At 41.0% G+C, this 25,986-nt stretch overlaps 1 protein-coding gene across 5 annotated transcripts in view; it reads left to right on the forward strand.

Annotated features, from left to right (window-relative positions):
- Positions 1-25,443, forward strand: part of LOC135907444 (uncharacterized) — a 78,680-nt gene extending 53,237 nt beyond the window's left edge. For all 5 annotated transcript variants that reach the window (XM_065439129.1, XM_065439130.1, XM_065439131.1 and 2 more), the window contains 5 exons: positions 6,732-6,874; positions 10,018-10,057; positions 12,561-12,638; positions 16,724-16,837; positions 24,277-25,443. In XM_065439129.1, the coding sequence (XP_065295201.1) occupies positions 6,732-6,874; positions 10,018-10,057; positions 12,561-12,638; positions 16,724-16,837; positions 24,277-24,535 (634 nt within the window). In that variant the 3' untranslated portion in view covers positions 24,536-25,443. The remainder of the gene's footprint in view (positions 1-6,731; positions 6,875-10,017; positions 10,058-12,560; positions 12,639-16,723; positions 16,838-24,276) is intronic.
- The last annotated feature ends 543 nt before the right edge of the window (positions 25,444-25,986 follow it).

The following is a 25,986-nucleotide window of genomic DNA, read 5'->3' on the forward strand; positions in this document are numbered from 1 at the left end:
TAATCTCACTAAGGCTGATGATATCCCAAACAATATCCGATAGTTCCTTAAAGAGTCCTGCTAAGCTAGCCTCACTTGACAGAGTTCGGCAATTAAAGGTTGACAGGGTCAGTTTCCATTGGCAGCCTGTCTGGACCCAGAGATTTGGGAAGTTGTAAAATAAGGCTGGAGATTATGGTCAAGGGACAGAGAGCCATAACATTGTGCAAAGAACATGAGAGAAGTTAACAATCATCCTTAAGATTCCAAGTTTAATAACAGTTTATGGCAGAGATTAGTATATTAAAACCTTACTTAAATTGAGCAGAAGATAGAGTCGGTAATCCAGTAGATAAGTAGAAAAGAGTATTTTGAATGGGAAATGTTGTGTTTACAAATAATTTAAGGCCCACTCTGCCAAAACCTATTAAAAGTGTGAACAGGTCTGTGCCTTTAGAGAGTCAAAGCTTTTAGACCATGTACTGTGCATTACAACCTAGCATCACAACCATAATAAGTCGCTATAAATCAACTCCCTCACTGTGAATAAAAAGGTAAACCATTTCGAGTTGTCTCAGAGGCAAGTTAGAGGCAACTCAGAAGTGAGGCATTTGAGGCTGCAACTGAAGATCTATAATTGTGTTGGATTTCATTGGGTGGGTGGAATTTGGTGGGTGTGGGAGTTTATCAGCCGTAAAACACCTTTGGTCCAGGATATAACATATGCCAGACCTGCTCTGATACCACTATAAACCCACAAGTAACATTAGTGTGCACTGAATTTTAAATCACAGAGGTGGTCTGGAGCATTCATTTGAAGTTCCCCATATTTTGTTATAATTGAACTCTAATGAACGCCACAATTCATAGAGGCATGCCTTGATTATGATGCCCCTTTGTCAAAGTGTCTCTATTTACCACAAAGGTTTTTCTTTGTTTTTTTTTTTTATTTTTTTGCTTTCTTCTTTTTTGACAACTCGCAGTACGCATGGTTCTGGTGCGACGCAAAAATGTTCATATTAATGAGATGCAGCTGTACAGTTCAATGTTCATATTGCATACTTCTGAAATATTCAATTTACTTACCTTTTTTAAAACTTTGCCAATACTTTCACGGGGCATAACTCTTATTTCTCTGGATTTAATTACGTAGTTTCATTTCATAATTACACAATTTCAATCTTAAGAAGTCGAGACTCGTTGTGCAGCACTACAGCTGCTTTAGCAAGAATGACTGACATCGAAGCAAGCAGTTTGTATCATTGCCAGCTATAGCAAGTGGGGTATTGTTAGCTAGCTAAAACAGCCAAATCTAGAGGCATTTGCTTGGTAACTTTATGGCAAATGTAACAGTTATCAAGTTTAAGGACAGCATAGTGTAACCTCCACCTGACTTTTCACTTGAATTTCTGGAATTTTCGATGTGGGTGATGTGGTGCAAAAATGTGGTAGTATCTCACTGCACAGCAAACAAGGTTTCGTTCTTGTAGTCTGATGACGCTCCTTTGATTATGTTTCTATAGCTGACATGGCTAAAACCTATAGATTGGGTACCAACATCTGAAATGTGTAATTATTGCCAGATTTCCAAAATGTTATACCTTAAGGATGCTCATCCACAACATGATAGCCAATGAGGAACCTATCTTAAACTTCTAAAGGACAGAAACCTAGATCTAATGTAATTTTTTATTGAATGAATTTCTGGCTACAAGTACAACTTCATTAACTCACAGTTTGTTTATGCTTAGCCTGAAATGCTATGAAAGGTAACCTTTTGCATTACTGATATCCACACTCCCAAAATAGTGTCTCACCTAACCATGCTTTAGAGACAGATAGAGTGAATGTGTAGGTATCAGTAAATTGGTTAGAGCAAATATGTCACTCAGTTGTTAGAGCACGACTGCCCTCCATGTAGTATTCGATTTCCTCTTGAATTGTCAGATTTAACTAACCTACCATTTTGGTGGCTGCACATGGAATATTTTGGGGTATAGAGGTGATTAAACGTTAACATAATGACAATTTAGATTTTTCATCTTCGAATGCTTGACTGGACTTAACATTCTGTCCTGTGTGCTTCTTGCTGTCATCCAATGTCTTTGTCACGCTTGTTGAGTTTCTGAGCAGGGTGGATGCAGCACCAGCGCAGCTAATTTTGCAACAGGTCCTTCATCTTAGCAAAGAGTTGTTGGACATATGGGTTCATACTTGGGATGTTTGAAAGGAGCACAGGAATGACAGGTACGAGGAAGAACTCGGGACAGTGTTCACTTGCAACTAACTGGTATTTATTGGAAACTGGCATGTCAAAATATGCATTACCTAATGCTATCAGATATGTGCACATTGAACGTGAACATCCATGAACTGCAATCAGTAAAAGCATATAGATCATACTGAATTCACTTTTTCTGAGCAAAACTGAGGTGTCACTGGTACATGTTTCACCATTCCTGTGAATAAAGTAAGCCTCGAGCAGCTCGCATGCCACAATGCATTTACTTTTACATCAAAGCTGTATATAGCTACCCTTCGGTGGTGGTTGATGTCCATCCATCTATGCGTCGCGTCGGCACAAATAAATGTTCATCTAGTTTCTCGCTAATGCTCTGTAGCTCTAATCTAATGTGGGTATCTTGGAAAGAAATCATACTAAAATTGGTCGCTAAGATGACTCTATCATTACGCCAAGTTTCATTTACTTTCATAATTAGTTCACAGCGAAGTTGTAGACGTTACAGAATTCCTGTCTGCTGTCAGCACATGGTCATCTATGGAGGGAGTCTGGTTACAAAAAACAGCTGTAACTCTTGTTTTATCGAAAGTATCCCGCAACAAATTATATGACAATTAGCCGCTAAGACGACTCTAATATTACGCCTAGTATCTTCTACTTTTCATAATTACATAGTTCACAGTGAAGTTGTAAATACTGTGCGATTCCCGTCTGCTGTCAATACATGGGCTTCTATGGGAGGGAAATAAACAGCCCCATGTTTGTCCGCTAGAATAAAACTCTAGTCTTTCCAAGTTTCATTGAGCTATTAACTAGAAAGTATGCTCAGTCGCAAATTACAAACAAGCATGTTTTGTTTTGTGCACTCCTTTGACTGCGTCTTGGTCGACGCATATGGTCGCCCGTTTCGAGGCTTGGTTTAATGGCCACCTGCGTCCTATACACACTGTTACTACCAGTGGGCATTGTGTGTTGTAATAATAACACAGCTTTGCTGCTGGTTCTTGTTCACAGAGTGGAAGGGCTGATGAATTTTTTTTTCCAGGCACCTTAATGATGCAACTCCACAGTGGCTTGTATGAGTACTACTCGCAGTGTTCAGACATGTGGGCAGGTATCTTATTTCTTGTGGCTAGATCGTGCTCTTGTACTCTATCAATACATCTTACCGTGCATTGGGGGCACATTAAAAATCTCTTGGTGGTCAAAATTTGTACTGAGTCCCCCACTACGGCATGCCTCATAATCAAATCATGGTTTCGACATGTAAAACCCCAGGATTCATTCAGTTCATTCGGTCAGTACATCTACCGGTCTGCCTGATTTATTTCTAGTCATATGATAGAGGAGTTTTATACACGACACCCACAGAACAGAAAACAAAGGGCTTGGCACGCTTCTTGTAAGCAGTCTACTTTCATTTCCTTGAAGTACATGCACATAGGCAAGAAAGTTTGCAAGGGACTGAAAAAACAGTCGATATGCCGAGTCTTTGGGCTACCTTTTTCAGGCTGTATGAGGTCTTATGAATATATGGCACAACTTCCACCTTGTTTTTGCAGAATGTGTGCTCTGCCAACTTCTTCCATACAGCCTTTGGTTTTTCGGCACTATGTTTTTGTAGTAACTGCCAAAGTCAAAATCAGTGCTTCATAATTGCCTGCCAAGCTAAAGAATTGGCAATAATAAAGAAGGCCTACCCTGTGAACGGTGTCACATTAAATTCAAACGAATGCGTTTTGCCAATAGCAAAAAAAAAAGTTACATTGTGTAAATCAACAATTTTGGCCACTGTCCTGTACTGTGAGCATGTCAGCTGGATTGCCTATGTCACTTCCCTGCAACAGAGCTCTCATAAACGAGCACTTGTCTCCTTTAAGCAGTCTATAAGCCCCAAGAAGTTTGAGTGATACCTTGTCATGTGTAACTTCTTCTAGGGAACTCCACTACCACACTGCACCCACTTGCTGGCTTCGTGAAGGCTGCTTGGCACAGCTGATTAGGCCCCCCGGTTTTAGTTTTGAAGCTGAGTCGACAAGCTTGTTGATATGTCAAGCCCCGATTAAGTGACAGAAGCATGCTTCTCCTTTTCTTTAGAGACAAGCCTCTATTGCTGGTGAACGTGGTTGTGGTAAAGAACATAATTATATTCCACATCGCTATGTTTAAACACTATTTGCTTCTGAAAGTAATAGTGCATGTGAAACTTCTAAATTCATGCTCTATTTTTCTTCTGCTTCAGGCGACTAGTGAAAAGAAGCGAAGTATAGATAAATATTTGCTACAAATGAATCTCTCAGTACATCTTCAGATTTTCAGCAACAGATTTTCGCAACATAAGTGCAACAGATCTTTGGTGTTTATGAAATATGTATGTGGAACCTCTCATAGAGCACCACCAGAAAACAGTGTGTAAAAAACATAAAATTAAGTAGTGTGTGGTGCTACCAAATTTTCTCTTACATAATGTGGAATATGAATATAAAGTTCACTGGCAAAGAAGACTTTTGCCTATGCACATGAAAAATAAATCTGATTGCTTCCACATTACCACTGGCATTGAGCAACAAGTCACAAAACATGCAGCTCAGCCCTTATGCGTCAGTCAGCTGAGCACCTGCATCAGAAATGAGGAATACAAATAACTGGCTGGGCTCCTGACACATGCTTCTTTCCTTGCTCCTGCCATTGGTAGCAGGCACAAGTGAAGGATGAGATTTTACAAGTGAAATGAACAAATGTTATTACATTACAGTAGTGAATGAAACAGTTTGGTTTTGGTGTGTATCTTTCCAATGAACAGAATATAGTATACTTTTTCACTGACAACGTAGTGCTATGTGGTTGGCCTGACATTTGCAAAAGTGCATTGAAAAGAAGTTGTTGTTACATTTAGAGGCATAGCCATGATTTTATTTGGAAGTGTGGAGTTTGGGCTTTCCACCTACGCCCTGTATACAGGGTTTCCCACGTAACTTGAGCCAAACATTAAAAATATGCAAATATCTCATAGGTGGACAGAACCAGGATAATGTTGTTTGCTGTCGCTTGGAGATACCCAGATTATTTTTTTCATTATGCCTATTTAGATAATTAGCCCTAACTAATTAATTGACTTCTCAAATATTATAGTTAAATTAAATGTGTCAATGAGAAAATTGTAGAGCAACAGGAAAAACTCCTGATACAGCTTTCTATTGCTCAATACATGCTATATAAAAGTTTTTCTGAGCGTGAAAGAAGCCGGCAAATACATGCAAAATTCCTGCGCGACTGTCCACTTGAGGCACTTTGCGTGTATTCATGGGCTGCTTTTATGCCCGGAAAAACACTTTTATGTAGCCCGTATTGAGCAACAGAAAGTTGTATCGGGAAATTTCACGTTGCTCAACAATTTCTGAATTTACACTTTTCATCTAATTATAAAATTTGAGAAGTTGATTAATTAAGACTAATTATGTAATTAGGCAGAATGTAAAAAATAATCAGAATATCTCCAAGTGACAGCGAACAACATTACCTTGTTTCTGTCCAGCTACCTGGCATTTGTATATTTTTAATGTTTGGTTCAAGTTGCGTGGAACTCCCTGTATACATAAATATGACAGCCTGGGACTGTCAGGAAGCAAAGAGAGAAACCTGAAGCCCTCCCCCCCTCTACCCATTGCAGGGCATCATACTAAACAAAATGTGCATTAGTTAATGGACTGAAAAGTGATTATCTCATGAAATTCTGCTGCAGCAAGGCAGTATATATAAAGTATGCATAAAACAATTTAGCAAAACTTTGGAAAACTCACTAATACTTACTTTTTCAGATTAATCGTCCCACAGTAGAATTTCTAGATTTTTCTTGGTGACGATAGCATCAGTTATACATCACAAAATGAGTGGAAAAATAACGAAATATGTTCATTGAATTTAACTTTACCCTGCAGCATAGTCAATGTGCTAATATGTGACTGAGCCACAAGGTTGCTGTTAGGTTCCCAAGTGGTGCCGACTGTATTTCAACTCCGTTTATGTGATGTTTTGCAATTGAGTCGCATGACCATAGTTGGCATGTCTTGTTGCCATGGCTGCTGATTTATGAAAGATATCAGTAATGTGGCATTTGTTTGCCTAAAACTGCTGAGTATTTTAAAATCAAGGCGCAAAAGAATTAGAAATTGTAATTTGAGAGAAACATGATATGTCTATATGCATCAGCAACAGGAACAAACAAGTTGAAATGCTGTAACAACAGATGAAAGTCTTGCTGAAATCACCAGGTATCATTCACAGCACTGCCATCAGTCATGTGCGCGGCCAATAGTTTGCAGTTTCCTGGTTCTCGTCGAAAAAACAATTATCTATTATTAATTTTGTTTTAAGTGGAGTGATACACATTCTACCACTGCGCTATGTCTGTGGTTTCTATAGCATTGCAACTGCACACTGAATATGTAGCATAATTGAAAAGTTACCAGAATACGTGCACATAACACATGTCTTTTCTGCTCTGATGCAGCCGTCCACTCCTTGGTTCTGAGGGCATACAGCCAGGAGTGTTGGTTAAGAGCACTCCCCCCGTCCCACCACGAAGCCGCCATGCCTCCCCAGCCCAGACTGATGGCCTGACCCTTGTCACCAAATCTGCACCGTCCACTAAAGGTCAGTTTATTCATACAGTGAATACTCCATCCTACAAGTGCTCTTGACATGTTTATGTAGATTGCTCTGCATGCTTGGTGAAAGCTCTGGGCGCACACTGAGCATATTGCATGGGCACAGATAGATGTGCATCTAGGGCAAAAAAATGCAGGTGTCATTACAGTTTAACCTCATTATCACAAATTGAGTTGATCAAATAATCATGAAAACGAACAAAACAAAATCCCCCTTCAAAATTTCATAGAAGTGCATGCATTTGTTACTTTGCTTTAATGACCCCGAACTTCCTTACCAATGGATAGAACAGACCATTTTTCCTGAAGCAATGGCTATTTCATCCCATGTATTGTTTGAAACAGTGTTGGATGCTGCCATGCATGGCAAAGGTCCCATGTCTTTGCCTGGCAAAGGGTTGAATGGGCCCCATCAATGATGATGAACATAGCATTGCACGTGATGCTGTTGTCTTCTGTGCTGAACCAAGGTCAAATGTCCCTGCTACTCAAAGGGCACTATGCACAAAGCTTCTTACACGCATTGCTTGCCATGTGCTGGCCATTGGTCTGTATATTAACAAATTTGGTGAAGGTGGGCATTTGAGCGGTGTAGCATTGCTTAAAAGGATGGACAAAATTTGGAGAGGATCAATATGAAGGATCAGCAACACAACTACAACTTGCTTAGATTAGGTCTTTTAGAGCACATGACATTGGTAGAAACAAGGGTAGAAAAGCAATGTGCACTTGCCAATGCGGTATACATGTGGTCAAACATGCAGGCTGTTATTAGCCAACTGTGGAGCTAGTTCAGTGCACATAGCAGTTGTTTCAACAACATGGCCATGGCCGAAAATCTTGTTTTTTGTTTGAAGCATATGTGACAAACAGCAGCTGGGCTGTGTATTAATTCACAGAGTTTTAATAATTTGTTCATGTTTTCTCTTCTGATGCAGTGAAAAATATGAGTTGGCAGCTGAGTTTTCAGAGAGAGCATGGGTCACTAAGTTGTCGGAAGGAACTCATTTGTACAGAAAAGTGGTTTTCTTGCACTTTACACGTACTTCGTCCAGCTAGCGGCCAGAGAGCTTGTACAGCGTTGCACAGTTTTCCACTTGCATTCATCGAACTCGCCCAATTCTCCAAACAGCTGTTCAGTGCGAAACTTTTATGGTCATATGCAAGCGTTGTTCTGTTCTACTTTACTCCAACTTCATTATAATAAGGTTTCACTTCCCTGCATGTTAAGGGGACATTAAAGGAAAAGACTAGATGATGCCCTACTGGTAGTTTGCTCATTTGGAACTATTTTTGCATTTATTCAGCAGAATAATCTTGCTTTTAGTGAAAAAGAAGATGAGCCCATGCTTCCCATCTTGACTTTTGCAGCCAAAATGATGGCACTGATGTCAACAGTCTATTGCCATGGTTTTCACAATATCTTTTTGTATTTAGACCCTTCCTCTGCAAAAAAAAACTCTCCAGAAAAGTTTACTAGTAGTGCTTTCATTTATATTAAACTACTACATAATTTTTTCCTTATTAACTGCTTGCAGTCAGAAGCTTAAACCCGCTTTGATGGCATCCCATCAAACTATATTGTAGATTCCAGTGTTGCAAATATAGGTTATATGTACCCAAACATGTGAGAAAGTGCATACAATCGAACCTCAATGTAACAAACTCAGATTTAATGATTTATCAGATATAACAAAGTAAATATAAAATTTGGTTGGTCACGTTTCACTGAAATGAGTGTTCTACTGCTCGAAACTGAAAATGCAAGCTCTAAGGTAATATCAGTCACAGCAAAATGAATATTTGTTTGTTTGCAGCTTAATATGTTTATTCTGGTAGCAAAGATACCAAATACTCAGCAAGAGCAAGTTGAAATGGCACATTCTGAGAGTGCATGCGTGTTTTCATCAACAGCTTGGCTATCCTGCATCTTGCTAGCCAACGTGCTGATCCCATGTTATCACACTGATCATGCAGTTACATATTATTAATGGGACAGACCACATTTGTAATTGAGTACGTTCACATGACTTGTATTGTAACAGCCTATGGGCCATGAAAATCGATAGAAGACCCTTTGCTGTCATCATGCATCATGCTCATACATCATGCATCATGCCTGCATTTCTTTCACATAGATACCATTGCGATTTTGTTGTTGGCAATACCAGTATGTTCACTATAAATAATAGCAGATGTAACAAAGGTATTTTGTGTCAGATGTGACATTGTTATAACGAGGTTCGACTGCATTTCCAGTTTCCTTGTGTTATTGAGTTGCTTAGCAGTGTACAATACTTCTCAAAGCATGGAAAAGGGCCTCTTTTCTCCACGTTGTGTTTGTTAGCAAAGGCACAAACAACTTCCTTTCACAAAAATTCATAATGAAAAGTTCATAAGTTGTCCACAGAAAGAACACATTATTTTCCTCTTCCATGAAGCAGCCCTCAATTTGCACAATTCCCTTGAGCCTTCATTCATGATGTGCATGGTAAAAAGGCTGCAATTATCAACCTAGGCACCAAACAAATGCATGTGATTAAGCACACAGCTTGAGTATTGTACTGCCCTGTCAATAAAGAAAACATTGCAAACATGTGTTATAAAAATTCACAAAAGACTGCAGCACAAGCATAGTGATAAACAAGAATTCCACTTGAAAGTCAGTGCTCCTATATTGTTTCTCGTAATTTGTCCCTGTGTATATTTTTGTGCCAAAGTGCTAAAAACCATGTCTTAATCCATCACAACTCAACCAGTTAATTGTGTTTCACTTTGTTCATGCTGGCCATATTTATCTGGTGGCATGTTGCTATATTCTGACATCGCGAGAGAAATATACAACAGCCAGCTGTTACATACACAGCTTTCTGCATATGATTGCCGAGTCTGTCTATTCACTGTACCACTGATAACATGCCATGCCACAATACTTAAGTATTGTAGCATAACCTAAATCTATTTCTGCTGTTATCCAAAATGAAGTTAATGCTGCTGTTTCACTCAGATTAGATGTTGCCTGTGTTAAGTGTTGCCTGTGCGCATTCAGGTTTGTCTGCATGCGAAACTGTTGTCAAAGCAGTACTATCCAAATTGAACTGGCTCACTTAATACTTCTGTCTCTTTCAGAGGGGTCCTCCAAAGAAGAAACCCAACTTATAACTGTCAGGTAATTTCTATTTTCTTTTAATTTAAACTGGGACATGATGTCAGAAGTCCTGAGTTTTGGCCAAAAATCACATTTCCAGGTTTTTGCTACTTTGGGTTGTTAACACAGTTTTGATTACTTAACATAGGGATTAGTATATCAAGATTATGTTAAGTAGCCTTCATTCTTTTGAATACTCTGGAAAGCAATAATTTATGTTCATCAATGGGCCATTGTCACTTGTCACCACAATTTTAAAGCTGCACTTGTGAAGCCTAATGTCTGCCACCGTTGGAAATGTAGTTTTGCAACATGACTTGTCAGAAAACCACCATTTCGAGTACATTGAGAAGCATGTAGAGGCTGATAGAAGATCAGGCCACATAAAAATGCTGATAGATTAAGGCACTAATGCATACCTGCCAAGTTGCCCAGTTTACCTGTACAATACTCAAAACTTCCACCAGCTGTACAGCTGTATGGCTGACGTTAAAATCTTTTTTAAGGCATATGAAACTTTCCTTTCCTCTGGCCACATAGAAGTAAAGGTCGTCCAAGTGGTTAGATGAAGCCTTTTATGATTGCCACAATATCTCAGTACTACTGTATGGCATACCACTGCTACTGTGGCTAGTCTCTGCAGCATGGCTAATAGAATTCTAGTACATCATTCAGCTGGTGCTCCGACTCATGCTGTCGTGCCATGAGCATCATGGCTGTGAAATAACCCAAAGCCCTATTCTCAATTGATAACATTCAGAGATATTTTCAGTTTTACACCACATGATGTCCAACACAGTGCCTCAGTGGAATGACAGGCATTCCTGTCCACTGTAACAGAGGGTTAAAGAACTTTCAAGCCATTTCTGTGGCTTCTCTTCGTGGCCCCTTCCATTTTTATGGGATATAAATAAATGAAGTGAAATGAAATGAAATGATAAAGTAAAACACATTGTTGGGCTAGTTGGTGCATTGTATTAAGAAAAAACCAGCCAGAAAAAGATGCACCCATGAAACATACAAGACAGGAAAGAAGCTGTTTCCTGCCTTCTTATATGTTTCCTGTGTGCGTCTTTTTGTGGCTCGTTTTTTTTTAATACTTAATGAAATCAAATGGTTCGGCCAGTCAACATGCAGTAAAAGCAGTATTCCAGAAAATGAACAATCGAGAATACTAATTTGGCCCTCAGGAAGTGAGACGCTATACGTGACTCAGCTAGCATACTTTGGTTGTGCTCTTTCGCGTTAACACCATCTTACTTTTGTTTTACATAGCAATACATGGTAGAATTTCAATGCATCGTGGAGACAAAGAAGCCCTGGAACTTTGCATTCTGCATAGCTTTCTTGTGCTGCATTGCACTATTACTTGGTTACAGACCTGCACCTTTCTTCCACACATCTGCATTGCCAGGTTCGCTTTGTCGCATGGCTCTGTCGCCATGTGGCTTAGCTTGGCGTAGTGTGAAGTGCAACATAAGCTTAAAATCTTGCATTAATTGTATTCAGAGCATCAGTCTGATTATAATATGATGCGGTTTCTCAGGCTGGCAGTTATGAAAACGAAAAACACATTATATTCATGCAAATATGGTGTGACATAACATGTTATGCTGACACTCTAGGCGAGGTATATGTGTGCTTGAGGTATATGTATTACTCAAAAAAAAAAAACTAAACGAATTACAAAGAAAAGTTAAGTTGTCTCTTCAGATGACATCTAAAGGTGAACAAAGTTTGTGAGAACTGACAACTAATTACACAGAATCCTAGATAGAGTGAACACTCGACAGTGCATGTTTAGTGAATGAAACCTTGCTATTTTTGTTATGACATCTTGATGCACTCTCTGTAGATGAAAACAAGGTTGCAGTGTTCAGAGGAGCAGCCTTCAAACAACCACTTGCTCCTCTGGTGTTGCACAGTGCTGCTGCATTGCATTTTGCAAAGTTTCATGCTCTCTTCTGCTCACCGGTTACCATCATTGTGAATGAAATACCAACACAATAATACCCACTGCTGGGAAAAGATTATGCTCCCTTTCACCATCCAACTAAGATTGTTTTTGGATTATGTTAATTTACTCAACATCCCCACACTAATGATGTTTCATATAAGATATCTAAATCAGTAGGTAGTAAGCTCATTATGATGTGTTATACATTATTGTGTTTCTTTGCAAGCATAACTACATTTTGTGCAAAATTTGCAGTTGTGTTTCACTGCATACATACTTGCGTTGTAGTCGAGCCACACTCTTCATTATGAAACAGAGTAGGCGGAATCTTCATTTTTTATCTAGAAGCTGTTAGTGTTTGCGTTCATCTCTTTGTATCATATAGTCCAAGAATACATTGCCTTGTGAAAAAAGGTTCTCAATACCCAAGAATGGCCTACCTTATTGTGAACATCAGCACATGCTCACCGTGTTCCCCTCGTGTGTGGCAATATATATGAATGATCTGTGAAAGTTTTCTATGCCTCTATATTTACAATATGTTCATCTGGTGCAATTTTATTGCAGTGACAAGGCTACATCCCCACCTCCTAAATCGATAACTGAACGAGCATTTAGGCCCAAGTTCCTTCGGAAGTTGTTCAAGTGAGTCCTTTCTTATCATTTACAATATGTAACAATTGAAAATTCTTATTACCTTGTTTGCATAAGGTGTATTATATTACCTGCACTATAATGCGCTTGCAAATAAATGCACCCTCAACTTTTCTGTTAAAAGTTAGGATTCCTTTTTCACTTGTATTAATAAGATCTCCAACTTTGGTCTCGTGCAGTTTTGTGAACGAATAGCCAGGCCATAGTTTCTTGGTTCACTTGCTTTCTGTCGTGATGTCAGTGCGACACACAATCAAAACAATTTGCGCATTTAGAGGAAAGTGAACCAGAGAGTAGTACATTAGCCATATTTTTTTAAGCAAAGCTTTCTTTGCCTACAACTCTGCAATTTGGCGCATCGTGGTAATCGTGGTTGTGGTGGTCATTGTGAGCTGTCTCGCTGAGTAGAAGCTGTTGCTATGGAGAAGACGATCACCTTTGTAAAGTTTCACGTGACTCGGCACCAAACACATCGGCATATACGGCCGACAGCGTTCCTGGTGCTATGGCTAGCTCGCCATGTTCACACATTGTCAGAAATGCTTTCAGCCATCTACTTCTATGTGACCACTGCAGAGTCGCACGAAATCTTGTGAAAGTGTTAGTAACACAGAAAGTGATCACTTGAGAATATAGCCCACTTACTTTTGCTGTGTAAAGTATGCCATCGTGGCTGATGACTGTTACAGAATACATTCCTCATCGAAGTTTGCTGTCCATCTTTCTTATTACAATGCACCATTTTGTCTTACCAGCACATTAAAGCTCCACTTACACCGATTCCCTCAATGTGTGGGATCCGCATGATTATTTTTCTACCTTACAGGCAGCTGTTCCATGACGGCGTTATGTAATGCACGCTTTTGTGCATGTCTTGCATTTTGATGTGGGCGATGGGTCTTAATTCCAGTCATACACTCAGTTTTAAGTCAAAGGCCATGGAGTATGCGGTGTAGCAGGGGAATCATGCTGCTGGAAGGCATTTTGATGTTGACAGAGTCTGCGTGTGCTACTGGCAGAAGCAGCACGGCAAGTTGCTCGCTACGAATTGGACGCGTCTCGCTTTCTGGTGGCTGAAAACTGTAAAGCTGTCACTGTTTGCAAGAAGCTGTCACTGCAAATAGTGGACATGTGTATTTACTGCAAAGCTAAATTCTCTAACAAATTTTTCAAAAAAGTTCCCATAAACCTTACCCCGCATAATGAATGCACCTCCCACCTCCTAAATACAGTATTATCATGTTCTTTGTTTGAAATTTAGAAGGTTAAATTTTAATGAGAAATGAACTACTATAGGTCTGCAGTGCATATGCTAGCTGATTAGGCTAATTTATCACATATTAAGTTGAAAATGAAGTGCTCATATGTTTAAAGGGGCGTTCGTTAGTTCATAATACAGTAATCCCATGTTAACTCGAAGCTGTAAAAACGGGGGGAAATTTCGAGATAAGCAAAATCACGAAAATAGAAACCCTCTGGCCTTGCATAGACACCATGGAACCTTTCCAAAATACCACTATACTCTGTGGCAATGAAGGGAAAGCTATGGGGGTGGAGCTTCTACACCTGGATGGAATAACTTTTGGTTTCTCGGAACAGACGCTGAGTCGACACAGCTTCCATGCACAGCAGCTGTTTTGCATTTGCCCAGCCGTGGAAGGGAAAAGCTGCAAAAGAAGTCACCTTTAACACTAAATGGTGCATTCCGTCTAATTTAGCTGTTGTAAATAAGGTGTTCATGTTTTCTCTTCCCCAGATTAAACTAATTCGGATGAACATGCAGGACTTCTTTCAGAAGCGCTCCCGCTTGTGCGCACATTGCCTCCTTGGGCCTGTAGCTTTCCCGTCATCGTCACGGAAAGTTGTCCACAAATATTTTTGGTCACTATCGCATGCATCGGCACCAGCGACATCGGCGTCTACAGGCAGCGGCATTGCTGGCAATACCAAGACAGCATGCTTGGCTCAGAATCAAGACGATTGATTTTAACGATATACTTGAAGCCAGTCATTCGAGCATAACCATTTTCAGACATCCACAAAGCTGGCGCTGCTACATTCTGCATTGTAATGAATTTCGGACAATTTCAAAAACTGAAACTAACGAAAGAGCACAATTGTCACGTCTTTAGCAGATGTCCTCAAGTGATGCAGCATTTACGCCTCCCCATCGTGCGGGCGTGAGGCATGAGGCGGGCATCCTTATCAAGCAATGATCTCACTGAACTCCTGTGGGCTCGTAAGCTGACTTTTTTTCGGCACAGCGCGTAGGCTGATCATGCGTGCTAAAAGTTCCGATCATCTTGCTCAAGGTCACGATTAATACGCTGTGAGCACATTGATGTGTCACTGACAGTTCATCTTAAAACTTTTTGTGTGCAAACAAAAAGGGACGAAGAATAGGAGCAACACGAGGACGAGCGCTTTCTAACAACAACTAAGTTGTTAGAAAGCACTCGTCCTTGTGTTGCTCCTATTCTTCGTCCCTGTTTGTTTGCACACAAAAAGTTTTAAGATGAACTGTTTCAACTAAGCCGACTCGCAGTTACGCTTCACTGACAGTGTCTGATATGAGAGGGGGGAAAAAAGAAAGAACGACTCCCGGCTCATCACTGCTGCGAAGCCACACCAAAGTGGCGGCAAGCAGTCCAGCAAGTATGCATGAGCAGTGATAGAAAGAAAGAATGGGAAAGGTAAGCGGAGCACACGGCCCAGCACGGTATCTGGCATGGCTGGCAAGCTGCCGCCAGGTAAAAAGCGAGTGCAAGCGATGCTGCTGACATTGCCTTGTTGCCTTTTACAGCAAAGCTGTTAGCCTCTAGTTGGTTGGGATTTTTCATAGGCTCGTGCTGTGCTCACCCAAAAGCAGTACCGCCACCTAGTGGCCGTGGCCACTCAGACAGACCTCAAACAGCAGCTGGAAAAGGAAAAGGGCTTTGCCTGAGTTTCTGCATAGCAGAAATATGTTTTCTCGTATATTCGAATTGCAATCCAAAGCTATCATGTCTGTAGCTTGTGTGTAAGTCGTAGTTTAGGAATTTTCTGATGCAATTTACTTTGAAAAATTCAATTAGTTCAATAGTGCACTTGTGCTAGGTGGAGGGCCTAAAAGAATGAGGATGTTTGCTGCACTTCCAACTATAAAAAAATAAAAGTATTACATCAGCAGTTTGTGGTTGTCTAACATCGCTTGTGGTGGTGGTGCTTGTCTAACATTGTCTACCATCAGATGGGGTGGTGGCACATATCTGACGTCAGTTGTTCTTGTCTAACGTTGGTAACAGCTTCGCTGTATGTGATGCACTTTCACAGGGCGGAATGGAGGCGAATTTTTTTACTGGTATTTTTGGGGTCGAGATTTAGAGATATCCAGAATCCTGCGCAAAACCTTTTCGAGATAAGGGGTTAAAAAGCGGGTTGAAACCGCGACCGGAAAAAAATTTCGACAGCCCATATTTCGAAATATCAGAGTTCAAGTGAACGAGAGTTTACTGTATCGTGTAAAAGGACACAAATTAAGCAACTAGAGTTTGAAGGAAGTTTTAACTTCCTTCACATATTCACCATATAATTCCTGCCACCAATGGTCAAGTAAGGGCTACCCCCCCCCCCCCCCCTATACCTTTATTGTTTTGTTTTAAATAAAGAACAACTCATTTTTAGTGTTAATGTGTTTTTCTACATTAACAAGTGGTCCACTCTCATTTTGCCTATGCACTGGGCTTTGATTGGAAGAAAGAAGAAGAACTTACTTGGCGTACAGTGAGAGGAAAATTGGATTATGAGGCAAAATTTTATAATCCGCAGATGTTGCATACAACTGTGTCCTGTGCAGTGTGGTATGTCGTGGGGCCGAGAAATGCCCTCGGGAAACCTTAATGGCCTGTGGATTTTACCTGAGAAACGCTTCTAAGCACACTGTACTTGTCTCTCATGTATACACTTAGAAGGAGCTCGTATTAATAGCTCCAACTGTGTTGAAGCACCTTGTGCAAACTGAATTCTACTGTGGCAAAACAGTTTTGCATCTGTAAAACTGCTAACAATTGTAATGGACTTATTGGTCATTTGTGCAGGTTCTCTAAAGGTACCAGCACCCATGAAGACCAGATGACGCAACCTTCGAGTCGAATATGTCCTAAGGGGCCCAATGCAAGTCTTCTTAAAGGGCCAAATGATGGCAACCTCTTGTGAGTAATATAAGAAAGACGACGTCTAGTCTCTTGCTTGAAGTGTGTGTTGTGATAGGATGGATGGAAGGATGGAGCATTGAAGAAACATGTCACACACAGGTTTTATACTGTGATGACAGTGCAGCAGGCTTCAGACTGCTTGCGGAGAATTGGCAGCAACATTTGTATGACGGTCATTCCACGCCAAATCAACAAGCATTTTTTCGACCGTCACAGATATAGTTGAAAAAATTTCCATGTGTTTGTTGAAGTTCATAATTCATTCTCCCCGTTTTATTTTTCTTGCCAAAAATGTTCTAGCACTTTGACGAAAATTTATTGTTCTTGCCCAGCTGAGCCAAAAGACATCAATCAACATTTCTTTTTCAAAGGTATATTGTATGATTGAGTTGTTCAAATCGTGTGTATGGCAAGACAATGAAGTGATGTGACTACCACAGCAAGCCAATATTTCAAATATTTGAATACTTTGGGTGCTTTTGGCACCAACAAAAGCCACAAAAAATGCAAAGTTTGATCTTTTCTCCTCAAAACGCAGGAGTATCCAGAAGCCACAAATTATGGTAGCCCGGTTGATATAGCATAGCCAAAAAATATTTAAAGCTTTGAAGGTTTAGTCAATCGCCTGAAAAATAACTGCAAAGTTATAATTTTCTGCAGGAAGCTCTGCGTTGATGGTCAAAAAGTAGCTTTGGTGGTTGGCTCAAATTGTATGTGGTATATCATTAGATATATCTACATGTCTACTATTAATGTGAGAAGTTACAAAAAGGCATTATTTTTCAAATGCAAAAAATAATTGTTTGAAATGTTCGTACGTGGATCACGCAGACAGCATAAATATATGAAGTCTTGCCATCTATCAAGGAGACGTTAATAAAATGAGCCTGGGAAACTGTTCAACAAGCTGTGACTAGCTTTTTTTTATTAATATAAAAAGAAGCAACGTCAAGTGCCACAGCCCCTACTCGTATTGTCTTTCTTTCCATTAATGCGAAAAGTGGACATCAACGTCTGAGCACATCATCCTGAATAGGGCACATATGAATTTTATTGACGAGCATGTTCAGGCTGTCAAACAGCAGTAATGCACCACACCAGAATACTTTGTTCACGCTCATGTAGGCTTTCAGTTGTAATTATGAAGGTGTTTTCTGTTTCCATCGTCTCATGACAATCTTTGGGTGCCGGGGAGCGGGGCCCAAAGTGTCCTGCTCCCTGTATGTCGCACCGCATTGCATGTCGCAGCACATACTGATACGCCGCTCTGTATTACAGTGCGACATATCTTTTCAAATACTTTGCGTGAATGATATCAGCACTCTTTCTGGATTTACTGGCTACCTAAGTGCAAAAGTTTCTTTTTATAAACTGCATGAAATGTACGTTTTAACTCGGCAGGACTCCCTGACAAATTTAACACATCATGATATTCCATGTGCATTGGCTGTATAGCTCACCTGGCACACGGCAAGCATTTTCATGCCATATACCCCGAAAGATACCCCAGTGCGGACTGCCCTGCCTGTGGAGTAAGGGCAACATTGGACCATGTGTTGGGGGGGTGTGAAGCCATCGGCTCCTCCTTCAGCGAGGATAGGTGGGCTGCGCTCTTGGGCAGCCCCGAACTCAGCGACCAAACCCTGGCCGTCCAGAGTGCCCGCGATCGGGCCGTCAAGCTCGGCTTGGCGGTCCCTACGTGGGACTAGCCGGGTGGCGCGGGGTCTCCCCTGCGTCTTCTCTGGACCAAAATAAAGTTACTTCACTCACTCACTCACTCACTCACTCACTCACTCACTCACTCACTCACTCACTCACTCACTCACTCACTCACTCACAAGCCACATTGCGTTAGAGCGTGCATTTCATGGCAATAAAACGCAGACCACGACACTGTTTTTCTGTCATCTGTGTTGCAGACGAAGTCAGCATTGTCCTCTGCAACCCAGGACGTCAAACTTAAGCGCACATCAGAGCGAAGGCAGTGCCGACACAAAAATTCAAAAAATAATTTTTTGGGTTTAAAAAAAAACCTTTTTGTAATTTCTCATGTGAATAGCAGACATTTAGAGCTAGCTAATGATATATCAGATACATTTTTAAGTCACCCACCAAAGCTACTTTTTCAACCATGAACACGAAGCTTTTTGCAAGAAATTATAACTTTACAGTTAGTTACACTATGTCAACGAAGCTGCCATTCTATGTATATTTAATTTATGGCTTCTGGGTTTTCTCGCGTTCCGAGAAAAAAATTCTAACTTTAATATTTTAGCGGTTTTTGACGGTGCCAAAAGCACGCAATGTATTTAAGTACTGTATTTCAAATATTCATTATTTTGGCAGTCACATCACTTCATTGTCTTGCCATACACACTATTTGAATGACTGGATGATAAAGTAAGCCTTTGAAAAAGAAATGTTGTTGGCTCAGCTGGGCAAGAACAATCAATTTTCGGCAAAATGCTAGAAAATTTTTGGGAAGAAAAAAACGGGGAGAAATCATTTTGAACTTCAACAAACAACATAGAAATTTTTTCAGCTATATCCATAACAGTCGAAGAAAGGCTGGTTGATTTGGCGTGGAATGACCCACAAGAAAATATGCATACGCAAATGACAGCCTATTTTAGCACCTTTCTTCAGGGTGTCTACCAACCAGGAAAACCGGGAATTCTCGGGGGTTTTGAGTAGTCTGGAAATACTCAGGGAAAACTCAGGGAATTTGTGCTTCTATCAGGGAAAATTAGCTGTAAATTTGTTGAAAGGGAACAAAAGTTGCGGCAATGCTGGCTCGAGTAACAGACAGCAATAGTAACGAATCGTCTTTGACTGCAAATTAAAAAAATTATGGGGTTTTACGTGCCAAAACCACTTTCTGATTATGAGGCACGCCGTAGTGGGGGACTCCGGAAATTTCGACCACCTGGGGTTCTTTAACGTGCACCTAAATCTAAGTACACGGGTGTTTTCGCATTTCACCCCCATCGAAATGCGGCCGCCGTGGCTGGGATTCGATCCCGCGACCTCGTGCTCAGCAGCCTAACACCATAGCCACTGAGCAACCACGGCGGGTCGTCTTTGACTGCCTTTCATCGGCTGGAGGAGTTGCAAGTGTACAGTCAACAACCGACTTTCCAGATGCCCGATAATTCGGACGGTTTTGCACTGTATCACTGCATCAGAAGGTCTGAAATTTCACATGCAAGAACCCTTTGCCATCCGATTTTCCTGATTTTTTGCCGTGACCGCAGGTCCGAAATGGCATTAGTCAAAGCCACCACCGCTGCCGTTTTGATTACCTTGCCACCTCGAACCGGCGCTCTTGCACGCAGATCCACTGGAAGCCGTAGCCACCACTGCAGCAATGCTAGGTCTAACTGCTTAGACGTTCGCTATTAAGCTTCTTGCTGTTGGGTGCCGTGTTTTTCATTGAAAGAATTCTCCGCTGTCAGCAATGGCATTGACTTCGCCTTTGTGGTCCTCGCAATTGGCATCGAAGCTCAAAAAGCACTGTGCGTTGCATAACGCCGATTCCTGAAAGTCAGTTTCGCCTCTGTAAAGAAATGTTACTTCGTGAGGCGTACGCAAAAGTATTGCGGTGAAGCATAACAAGCATGGGAAGAGGCAACTGCCATGGGACACACTATGTATTCCTTAATTATACACACATGCACCCGGTATCTCTTGTCACAGTACAAGCACCAATATGCCAAATAAGTGTACCGATAGGCCTTCAGAGCTTTTTCGAATGTGCCTGTGGCGGTTTGAGCCCTTAAGGGCAGTAAAAGACATGCATTCGGTTTTTCCAACTGGTCGATTTTTCGGACGTTTTTGCGGCCCCTAGGGACCAAGAAGATGCTTCAAATTGTCCGTGGGGTGAATGAGTGGCGGAACGAGGACAAGAACAGAAAGGATCTATGCATTGAGGAATGAACGGGAAAGGAGGTGTGCTGCGGCCGCTTTGAAGGAGCTTGAGCTCAAAAGACAACGTTTTGGCTGACACCGAGATGCAGGTGTCCCTAATACAAACCAAAATAAACTCTTTGTAGTAGTGAAGCACAACACTGAGGCGTCATACGCGGGCTGAGAGTATGTCAGGACAGTTGAGGTTGACTTATAAGCTGTTGCGAGATAATCTCAATCATGAAAAAGTTTGGGCCACATACTGCTGAGCCTTGCTATCAGTTGATAGAAATAGCTTATATTCGAAAATACTTGCTTCTGTGTGCGCCTCCTTTTTATTCGTATTTGAGAATGTCCGACTTGATTTGCAATTTGTTTTAAGACATTTTATTTGCTGTGCATTTTACTAACCTCTCCCTTCTATTCTCATTTTGAATAAAACAAACACTACTCCTTAGTTATCAAACTGGATTAGGTCGTTTTTTTTTAAATATATTTTTATATGCTTGCTAGAGAGTGACAGCATCGGGCGACATGGTTGACATAAAACAGTTCTGCGTCACTCAGGGAAATTTGCAAAGGCACTGGGGAAAACCTGGAAAACTCAGGGAATTGGGAAATGTCAACTTGGCAGACACCCTGTTTCTTTTTTGCTTGTTACAAAGAGTCCAGTGTATGTACACAGTTCACAATGACTTAGTTGTTAAATCAAAATTGTAATGTGGCATTGCTTTGATAAATTGCAGCAAAAAGTAACATGTTCTTAATTGGGCTTATTGGAAACATAAAGATATTGTTAAATCATGTATTTCATTAAGTCAAGGTTTTTGTTATGTCATAATCTCAACTTAGTAGTGATGCATCATTAATAATATGCACCAGAGGCACTTCCCAAGTTGCATTTATGAGAGTGTGTTCTGCCATTTTTTCCATGAGACATATATATACTTGAGAAAGTTAGTTTACTTTTTGTTGTTTTTAACTGCTTCATTATGGTATTATTATTAAAACAAGTATTTGTGCACAGAATTACAGAATATTTCTATCGAAACAAACTTCTAAGTCAAATTTTCCAATGAGCTTAACAGGTTTGGGGACCTTTTGTTTAGATTTCCATGCATGGTTTCATTCTATAGTACATATTTACAAAATGGTACCCATTCGCATAGCATGATCTTTTGGACCCTTCTCTCCACTTTTGACATGGTGAACAGACTTCTAATGATACATTCAGCTGGTCATTTTCAAGTGCTCGAGAGGGCTCTGAAAGTGCGCATTGCATTTGGCTGGTCAGAATTGAGTGCTCCAGAGGGCTCTGGCAGTGCGCATTCGTTTGGCTGGTCGAAATCGAGCACTCTGAACACATTCGGCTGATTCTTTCAGAGTGCTCGGAGGTGCTCTCATTGTCGACCTGGGACCTGGGAGCTGAGATCTCGCAACCTTCTAGTCACGTGGCTCCTGTAGCTTTCAATGTTGGCATGGCATCAGCTGTAGCAGCATGCCTCGGTGCCTGCGTGCTTTGTTTATTTACAACAGAAGACATGCTGACGGGCTTCCTATTCCAGCTTCCAATTGCTCTGGCAAGCAGCTGCACATTTGGCTTGGTCACGCTTTCTCTGGCTCCAATGAAGAAAAGGCCCTGCATCGCTGCAATCCGAGTCGGAGCATAGTGGGGACCAGCTGAATGTGCCTTAAAGTTCCTTTATGTATGTGCTGGAGGTCTTCTGTATACAAGATGTCTCATCCAATGTGGACCAAGCTTTAAAAGAAGCAAAGTCTTCTGTGCAGATGGAACCAGATGTATGTTGCGAGCACGGGGCCTTGTGTGGGGCACACCCAGCTAGCTACTGTCAGTAGGGGATGTGACTCGTATCTACAGAGCACTTGCAACACTGCAGAATAGCTTGTTAACTCATTTACATAGTGCAGAGAAGGCTTCAGAGTCGGAACATCAATGGAGATGAGTTTATTGACCCAAACACTGCAGTTACAACTTAGAGGCCAATGTTCTTGCAAGACTGATCAAGTAAGCACAGCTGCTGCACTAGGCTGACTGAACCAGTTCACTGAGCATAGAAGCTGTGGGAGTACGAGTTCCATGTCAAACACATAACAGGTCTGCCTATAGTGAGGAAGGGCTTGAAAGGCAGTCACCAGGAGATCAGTCAGGTTCTGTCCTGACAACCTGTTTCACATATTACTGAAACTCGAGAGAGAAAAGCACAGTTTGCACAGGAAGAAAGCTTCATTATGGTAGCCATGTTCACCACATTTCCACCATGGCAGCAGTTCTTGGAGGTAGAGCATGGCAAGTAGTCATCAACCCATACAAGCTGGATACAAGGTGAAGAAAGAAAACCACAACCAACACTGCTAACAACAGCGGTGAGGAGTCACTAGTAGCTTTTGTGTTCTGCCTAATGAATTAATGACTAAGCAACTTATTTATGAACTCTATTATGAACTTTATTACGAACTGTAGCTTTTATTTAAATATTTAAGCTATCGATCAGTTGTAAAAACATAAAACTGAATTATTTGTGGCACAATATCTTTTCTGTAGTACTTTTTTCTCATTTAAAGAGTGCATGATAACTAAAAGAAGTACATTCCCCAGCCAGTTGCACACCTTATTTGTAGTGCTCTCAAACACTCTGTGCATGTACTAAACATTCTCCTTAGGTGACCTTGCGTTGGCGTAGATTCTATTGGGCATTTTTCTTGGTGTAGCCACTACATTCTTTGCATGGACCGTTTTTGCATCAAGCCTAGTGCCAGGTGCACACAGCTGTTAGTGATAGCAGCTGTCACGTTTTTCAGCTTGCACTTTTGAATTGTCATCACATAAAGCTAATCAAATTTAATTCAATTCAATTCTGGGGTTCTATGTGACAAAAGCATGATCTGATTATGAGGCATGCAGTAGTGGGGGGTTCCGGATTAATTTTGACGACCTGGAGATCTTTACCTTTCCCCAGTGTATGGGACATGGGCGTTTTCGCATTTCACCCCCATCGAAATGTGACCGCGGCGGCCGGGATATGATCCCACGAACTCATACTTAGCAATACAACACCGTAACCACTAATTCACCACAGCTGGTTTAAAGCCAATCACTGTCATGAATGTGCCAGCTCGCCTGCAAGAAAGATTGTATGTTGTGTTAATGGGGCCACTTGGCCACATCACAGATAAAGTTACTTTGTTTGTGGTGTGACTGAGAGCTGCACATCTGTGGTGCAGAAGCAGGCTTCTGCAAGGGCCTTTATTAAAATTTCACTGCCATTTTTAAAACATGGGAACGAAAGTGCATAAGGGTTTAGCTAATTACTGCACTGGCTAATGTGCAAGTAGCAGTTACCTTAAAAGTTGTCAAGAGCTCGCCATTAACAGCAAATTCATATAGATGTTTTTTTTGTTGTTGTTGTTCATATACTATGGCTTTTTTTTTTCCTTCAGTGGGGCTAGCAGAAGAGAATGTTGCTTCAAAAGTCTCATGCAAAGGCACCCGTGTTCATCTCTTGGTGCAGGCGTGAGTACATGCCATGGCAGGGCCCGGACCCTGACAACCGACGAGGTCCTGACCCAAGCTTGCGACGAGGCCCTGACCCCAAGAACCTTGCCAGTAAGGAAGGAGCCACCAAAGCCAGAGGTCCCCAAGCATCAAGCTTGTTCCGCCGAGGGCCCCTCAAGGACATAACCTTCCGCTCCTTCCTCCGAGGTTCCTCACTATCTTCAGGTGGTAGTGACTCACCACAGGGCTCAAAGTCCTCCTCCTCCCAGCAGTGATCAGAACAGGACTGTACTCATAGGCTCGACTTTGTGCGGTAGCAAAAGCCAAGGTGTAGTGTCTTGCACATTTTGTTCTCTTTGGGTGAAAGCAGTGCATAGAAACTTCGCTGTTTCCTTGTTTTGTTTTTCACCCATTTTCACAAGAACATGACTATGACTTGTCCCTTGCAAAATACTACTATTGGGCAAAAAGCCCTAAATTCATATTTTAAAACTGACAAGCAAGCTGCATCTGGCATTGAGGGCAGAAAAAAACCTAGTGCAGACATGCAGCACTGCTGCTCCGTGTGGCACATTTATGTTAAATGTGATGACTTGCCATAGTAGTAGAAAATGAGACATAATTTTTGCCCTTTTTGCTTGCAGGAGCTGGAGGTGTCTATAAGTGGAAATTGGGAAAACTTAGTGCTTCACTATCACAACATTTGCACACACCAACCTGTTAAAAATACCAAGGTCGAAATGCTGGCATGTTAGCGCAGCCACACGAAGCTGCCATCGAGTGCAGGGCCATGCCCTTGGTGCCTACTTGGTACACATGCTCACCAAAAGCTTGTCAAAGCGTCAGCCTTGAAATAATGAGAAGGGAAGTGTGTATGCAGTGTGAGCAGGACCCGATTCGTTATAGCTGGTGCAAGTCGAAGCCAACTTTAGATGTGCAGCATTGCTTGCGCTCAAATTGGCGATGATGCTTTTTCATTTTCACTGGTTGAACTAAGCAGGCTATTAATGTTAAATCCTCTATTTTACAGTATACACTACAAAATGTCTTGGTTCAAAAGTTGAGCCTGAAGAAATTATTTGCATTTGCAAAAAAAGAAAAAAAAGTTGTTGGCGTAAGTACGGGGTGATTATTTTTAAGTTTTATGTAATTTTTAAAGATAGCTTGTTGCATATAACATAATTCTAATCCTTGAGCTGGATCATTCAGAGAGGCATACATGCATGAGAAATTGGACACATATTCAACTAATTAACAAAAAAACAACTAATTATCTTCTGAATTAATTTATGGCACATATTGCAATTTATGAATTGTAGCCAGTGAATTTGCAAGGCATATTCACTTGGAATTAATTTCCAGAATGACGCCAGCTTGGAGATATGCGCCATCAAACTTGCCGTAAAAATGCATTGTTGTTCAACTTACTTTTTAACAAAATGCTCTTTTATGCATTGAATCACAAAAGTAACTGGACTGCTCATGTATTTCATTCCACACTTTGGGAAATAATATCTTGAAACTGGTGTCATCCAGGAAATTCATTTCAAGCAGATACGTCTTGCAAGCTCACTGGCTACAATTCATAAATTGCAATATGTGCAGTAAAGCAATTAATTAAGGAATTAATTAGAAAACTTTTGTTAATTAGGTGAATATGTGTTTTGATTTCTCATGCTAGCAATGTCCGCTTTTTCGAATAATCTAGCCCAAGGACAATAATTTT

Source organism: Dermacentor albipictus, chromosome 1 (assembly GCF_038994185.2).
Source record: "Dermacentor albipictus isolate Rhodes 1998 colony chromosome 1, USDA_Dalb.pri_finalv2, whole genome shotgun sequence".
In the NCBI taxonomy this organism is placed as follows: domain Eukaryota; kingdom Metazoa; phylum Arthropoda; class Arachnida; order Ixodida; family Ixodidae; genus Dermacentor; species Dermacentor albipictus.